At 41.3% G+C, this 6,719-nt stretch overlaps 1 protein-coding gene across 1 annotated transcript in view; it reads left to right on the plus strand.

Annotated features, from left to right (window-relative positions):
- LOC117438506 (N-terminal EF-hand calcium-binding protein 1-like) overlaps window positions 1-6,179 on the plus strand; it is a gene marked incomplete at its 3' end in the record, with an annotated part of 43,698 nt that extends 37,519 nt beyond the window's left edge. Inside the window, exons 7-8 of the mRNA XM_034073999.1 lie at window positions 2,108-2,184; window positions 6,126-6,179. Of these exons, the coding sequence (XP_033929890.1) occupies window positions 2,108-2,184; window positions 6,126-6,179 (131 nt within the window). The remainder of the gene's footprint in view (window positions 1-2,107; window positions 2,185-6,125) is intronic.
- Window positions 6,180-6,719: the final 540 nt, after the last annotated feature.

The raw sequence follows: 6,719 nt of genomic DNA on the forward strand, positions 1-6,719 counted from the left end.
CAGCACTTGGTCTTCCTCCTTACTGCCTGCTATCCATGTGCACAGTAACACCTCAGCAGTGTGTGTGTGCTCAACTCTCAAGCCAGCACTTCTTTAGCCTTTGTACTTGTTCAGGTAAAGCCACACTCTGCCTCCTCTACGTATCACACCCATGGTACATCCCAAGTATTAAGATTTCTTTGTTTGGTCAAAACATAGTCCAAGTGCCACAGGAACTCTCAGCTGGAAAACGAGCAAGCTACTCAATTTGCATATCAAGAGCATGTGCTGAAAAGTCTTCAGTTTCTGATAAATAACCTTTCTCTCTCTTTAGAGCAGTCACTGACGTACACATTCACACTGTGGGTGATACCAGCAACTGCTCTCATCATGCACATACATGTTTCCTTTAGTATTTTCTTGAGGCTTTAGCAAAGCAAAATTTTCCAGAGACTTTAGAGAGGCTCAGAGATACTTGTGCCTTTGTAGAACATTTTCTAGCTTCACCTTTGCTATATGATATCAGATCACTATACAGTTATGGCTGCAGCAGAGATGGGGTGCTAAGAAGTCTTCTAAAAGGGGCATGTCTTATCCATATAAAGAGACAAGACACAGTGTCTTTAGTCTTTCCTCTGCTGCTAACTTCCATGACTTGGGAGAAAAAGATACAAAAGTTATTATGACAAAGCATAATTGATCTTGAATCAGTCAAAATTTGCAGTCACCACAGGCATAAATTTCACATCTCAAACCCAAAATCTCATCCAGGGGGGTTGGAACTAGATCATCTTAAGGTCCTTTCCAACCCTAACTATTCTGTGATTCTAGGAGAATCTAGTGGAGGATGGATCAATCCTAATAAAAATATTGCTGCAATTCATCAAGCACCTAGGAATGCTGTTTGGTTGGAAAGGTGGAGAAAGGGTCATTAGCTGCAAAGACATCGAGTTAATGTTATTAAATTAGCTACAGAGTCCACCACAAGGTTATACCATAATTAGGGGATACATGAAAGCCTTAAAGACAGCATATTGCAGATAACTATTAAAAAGCTGAAAACCCCTCAGAGGTTAAGTATGAAAACAGCTAAATGACTCTTATCTGAATGAAAAAGGCCCCTTATTCCCAATGCATACAAGCCATTCTACAATTATTTTAGGAGGCTCCTTCAGGAATCTCTGAATATCAGGATTCCTCAACATGCCATGCCAGCAACCTAGATCACTTAGCTGCAGATGTACACCCAATTAATTCTTTTCTACTGTTCATAAGAATGTTGTGTTTTGGTTTGGTTTGGTTTTTTTTTGGAAAGAACATTCATATTCTTAACCTTTGAATAATCCTGAAATTCTGCTGGAAACACTGCATCAGGACCCTAAGAATAGCAACAGACTGACTATGGCAATGTCCTTGCACTCAGGTTCCTACAGCAGCTCTGCTGTCTCTGCAGGAGGAAGTAACACTGTCACCAGAGTTGTATTGCCCATGCCAGGATATTTCAGACATTCTCAACTGCCTTTCTTTCACTTTCATGGATGCTCTCAGAGGAAAGAGGAACTGCAGTCAAGACACACATGTGGTCCCTCCATGGGATGTATTTGAAAGGAATCCCAAAGACACGCTTGCTATGCAGCAGAAGAGCTGACTCCTGCTCTTAGAGACACCTTTACATAAAGAAGATGAAGAAATGGCAAACTAAGAAAAATACTAAGATAGAGAAAACCTTAACACACACACACCCACACACACACACACACACATCAGATGATTTATGAATTTTGAGCAGAAGCTACTCAGGTAATGAGCTGGTTACATCTGCAGAGGAGAGTATTTCTCTTGAGGTACCAGCGTGATTTCAAAAGCAGTTGAATGTATTAATCTGGAATGTAGTTTTCATTCTATATTGGATTTCAGTTGTATCTAAAAGAAAGAAAATAATTCATATAGTCAAAATCATGCTTTCCTTTCATTACACCTAAATGAACATGGAACTAGTTGCAGCACAATCTTCAAGAAACAAAATAAATTGCCAGCTAAGCCAACCATTTTTATAAAATAAATTAATGTGCTGTATTCCAGTATTGAGTAACATTTGATAAATGTTCATTATTTATGTTTTCCAAAGGTTGGATGGAGGAAAATGGCCAGTGGATGACCCAGATAAACAGACTCCAAAACCTGATTGACAGGCTGGAAAAGAAGGTGTGTCTTTCTTTTCACCTGTTTGTCTCTCAGTAAAGAAATCCTTAAACCACAACTGCTTTCCGTGTTCCAGTTCCAGCCTTTCCAATCAGTGAGTGAAACATTACCTAAGAGAGCTAACACCCATTAAATCCCTACATTTTTCCTTCCACCTTCTTCCCTGCTTCATCAGAGTATGACATGTTTTTTTTCTGTTTTCCTTTCCCCCTTCCATCATCACAGATCCAGCTGTTCATCAAGAATTGAATAGTCACATTATGACTGGAGGATTCTGTTGTATTTACTTATGTCTGTTTTGGGGAACATGGGACAAATCATCCTCTCTTTTTAGGATCTTTTTTGTCTTTTCCTCTCTAAACTTTCCCACTAAAACTTGACATAAAATTGTGTTTCCTCCTTCCCCACCAGAGAAAACTGATTTATAAAGGTTAAAACACTATTCGTAATAAGTACAGTTCAACCAAAAGCTAATGCAAGTCTTATCATCCTGCCTGGGAGCTGGTTGCACCAGCTCCCAGAGCCTGGAGACTGCCTGCAGTTCCCATGCCAAAGCAGAGCCATCTGGGCATCTGACAAATGACCCATCTGATCCAATGAAACCAGGGCTTCCAGGGCCTTGTAAAAACCTGAGTAACATCTGTCTGTAGATAAAGTACCTGTTTCTTTTTTCTTTCAATGAGATTGAATGCTACCCTATCTTTTAAAATTTGGGTTATGTCTATGTGTGATGACTTTTCTTTCTGGAGAAGAAAGTAGGGTTTTAAGTAAGGTTTTAAATTCCTGTGTTGTCTACTAGAGGCGAGGTTTTAGGTTGAATTGCTCTCAGACCCAGGAGTTGCTCCAGGCCCAATCAGGCTGATGCTGCTCCTCCGTGTAGGTCAGTGCTCACCAGCAGTGAGGCTGTGCACATACTCCAAAGACACTGGTCAAAAGCACAGCAGCACAGGTACCTTCACCAGCACCCTCAGACAGGCATCACTTGCAGAAACATGAAAATACAACAGGATGGATGTTCCCCTGTGAACATTAGCATGGGCCTTAAGTCTATCTAGTGTTTGTGGCTCTATCCATGCCCCTTGGCCAGGCACTGGCTCAGACCTTGGGTCCTGGCAGACAAGTGTCTTCTCCTTCTTGCCTGCTAGTCTGGCTTGAGTTCAGTAGCAAATTATACACACAGAAAAAAGGTAGTTAAGTGAGGGATGAGACAAGAAGCCAGAATAAATGGTGGTGACCTGGCACAGAGCTCAGCAAGACAAACATACTGACCTTTCTCTGCCATTGCTCCCTCCCAAATGAACAAACTGCTCCTAATTACTTTTACCCTTTGGTCCCACTTTGGGATCAAAAGTTGGTATTTCAGTTATCTTGGCTTTATAACTGATTAGCTGCATGACTGATGCAGTCACCCCTGGCACTCCTGGCCATGTAGGGCTGCTCTCCAAAACCTCAGTACTCCCTTTGGTTATCCCTGAGGTCTGACAGTCTCTCACATCATTTCTCCTTAACCAGCTGTGAAATTTGGTTGTTCCTTGTGGCACTGTCTGTAACTTCTGTCAGCTGCTCACTCTGCTCCTTGCTGTGATCAACAGCTCCTCACGGTCTGCTCACTCCAATAAGCCTCTGGCCTGGGCATACCCATCCACCTGCACACAGCAGCTTCCTCCCAGAGGTCATTTCTGCATGAGGAAAGCAATTACACAGCAGTTGCCACATTAATGACATTTTAGTAGCAACATGTTTTTTTATTAATAGTTCAAAGTTGGATTTTGAAATGTCAAAGTCCATCATGAAACACGACTCCCGCCTTTGGTCCAGCTTTTCCCAGCTCTGCTTTGGAAACAGCAGCTCCCTGTCCTGCCACAGTTGCCTCCCGACACGGACTGATGCCAAAAGGAGTTCAAGGAAACTTAACTTTTAAAAGAATGTGACTGAAAAAAGAGGTCTGGCATACAGCACTAATGCACTGCAAGCATTACAGAAAGCAGCCAACCATTTTGTAGTATATAACTTGAGGATGTTTAACAAGGATGTTAGAAAATGATCAAATCTGCTACAGATAAACTCTTAAATAAAATCTTCAACCTCAGCCTGAAAAGGTTCTCAGTGCCAAAGGGCAGGGCATAGACTTTTAAAACTTCTTAAGGGGACTGGCAAATTATCCATCTGTGTTTCCTACTGAAAAACTGCCTGGTGAAGGATTTAGTGTTGTCTCATTCTTCTGCTGTCTTCTGTAAAAGGTGAATTTAACCATGAACCAGTCTCGTAAGTTGTCTTTTTTCCCTCAAATAATATCTTTTTGTTTTCTACATTCATTTTTTCTGGAAAAAAAAATGGAACACTTTTCTTGCTATCTTAGTAGAGAGTTTCCAGTACAACTCGAGTCATTCCTTCCCTCTCTTTTTCCATTTGTTTCCCCTAGAAATAAAAGGCACTGTAAGTATAAAAGAGCCACAGGAATATGCATTTTCCCTCAGGGCTTTTACCTGAAGTGTCTGCACTGACAAATGAGCTATTAAAAGCTGGGTTTTCTTCCCTCCAGTCATGCATGTCATGCCCCTCTATGCACATTCTACAGAAGTAAAGCTATATTGGACTTAGTGTGATTGCAACTTCACTCCTGCCTTGCTCTGCCACCTGCTGCTGGTGTGGGTCCCCTGGTCATTTGGATTCTACCTGCACAGCTCTTCTTGGCTTTTCCACGAGTACAGTATTTGTGCTAGCAAAACACTTGCTCCTTGAGGTTAATCAATCCTCACCCAGTGGGAAGCAGAATATTTTTCTCTTTCTCACACAAGAATTGTGTGCAGTAGGACATGAAATACCACTAACAAAGAGCGTATCTTGCTCCAGCTGCTTACTGCAAATCAGTCTGCTTTTTGTCAGGCATATGGATATTTTCCAGAATACCCATATGGCACTGGGCTTGAAGGTACTGCATGTGCCTGGCATGTAAATGCTCATTTTGTGTGCATTACTAGACGGCGTTTGCATGAATCACCGACTCATGAAGTGCACATCCAGTCTGTGTGCCAAGCAAGCATACTGCTGCCTCCCAGATGCATCTGTTTGCTGCTGCCCTGCCTGTCCTCAGAAGCAAGTGCAGTAGTTCAGAAACCTGACTTGGAGCAATACTGAAAAACAGTCCCTTGCAACTTTAACTCCCATAGGGAAGTTTCTGCCATGTAAAGTTTTATGATTGCAGAATGGTAGCTGATACTTCATTTCAAACGAGGTTGAGGGAACTGGGGTTTTTTTAGTCTGGAGAAAAGGAGGCTCAGGGGGGGACCTTATCGATCTCTACAACAACCTGAAAGGAGGTAATAATGAGGTGGGGATCAGTGTCGAGTGATAAGACATCAAGCTGCACCAGGGGAGGTTTAGACTGGGTATTAGGAAAAATCTCTTCACTGAGAGGGTAATGAGGCATTGGAACAGGCTGCCCAGGGAAGCAGTGGAATCACCGTCCCTGAAAGTGTTCAGAAACTGTGTATATGAGGCTTTTATTGACATGGTTTAGTGGTGGTCCTGGCAGTGCTGGGGTAATGGTTGGACTTGATGATCTTAAAGGTCATTTCCAACATAGTTGATTCTGTAATTCAAATCACCATCCTTGCTCATCTCCATAGTCCACATGACAACTTCAGAAGGTATCTGTCTTACACATTTGTGAATAAATGGATTTCTTACAAATGAAATATCACCTGATCAGCATTATAAATAAAACTGTATGAACAGCTTAGGTTGGATTTAACCACTGAAGCATGCAAGATATTGCAAACAATGCTTCTATTTGACTTACAGCTAATAAAGAAGGGATTAATTATAACTTCTGGAAATTAAACAGAATCTAGCTATTGGAATAGTTTGTTAAAAAGGTAAGAGCAGACTACAGATGTAGTATTGCCTCGTATATTTCTATTTTCTTTTCAACTGCCTCAAAGGACCTAAAGCTCGAGCCATTTGAAGAGGAGGTTTTGGAAGAAAATGCAAGATCTGTAAGTGCTTTTCAAGATAATGATTTTGACATTCGCTTTTGCATGCTAGATATTGAGACCACAATCTCACCTGATCTCTTTTGTTGAAAACTAATATAAAAAATCACCATCCTCACTTTTTCCAGCAATAAGGAACCATTTTAGTTAGCAGGATACATCGTGCAGGAGCCAACAACAGAATATGTGGGCAAAACTATTATATTAATTTTTGTCTCATTTTCAAAGGATGCAGTAGCCAAAACCTCAACTCACGTAAGGAGGAAGAGGTACCATTAATAAGATTTACTAATCTGGCAGCAGTGATTAAGGGTGATGGCTTCTCTGCTCCAAATCACCTAATGCTGAATGCATGCTTTAAATCACTGTTGTATGGCCTTCTCCCCTCCTTCCTCCCTCCCTCCCTCCTTTCCAAAACTGCTACAGGAAACCTTATCAGGAAAGATGGGAGATCATCTATTACTAAGCAATACTCAGTATTGCAACTTACAAAACCAAAAGCATGACCAACAATAAACTTATTGTTTAAGTAAGCTTATGTCC

This window comes from Melopsittacus undulatus, unplaced genomic scaffold (assembly GCF_012275295.1).
Source record: "Melopsittacus undulatus isolate bMelUnd1 unplaced genomic scaffold, bMelUnd1.mat.Z mat_scaffold_415_arrow_ctg1, whole genome shotgun sequence".
NCBI lineage: Eukaryota > Metazoa > Chordata > Aves > Psittaciformes > Psittaculidae > Melopsittacus > Melopsittacus undulatus.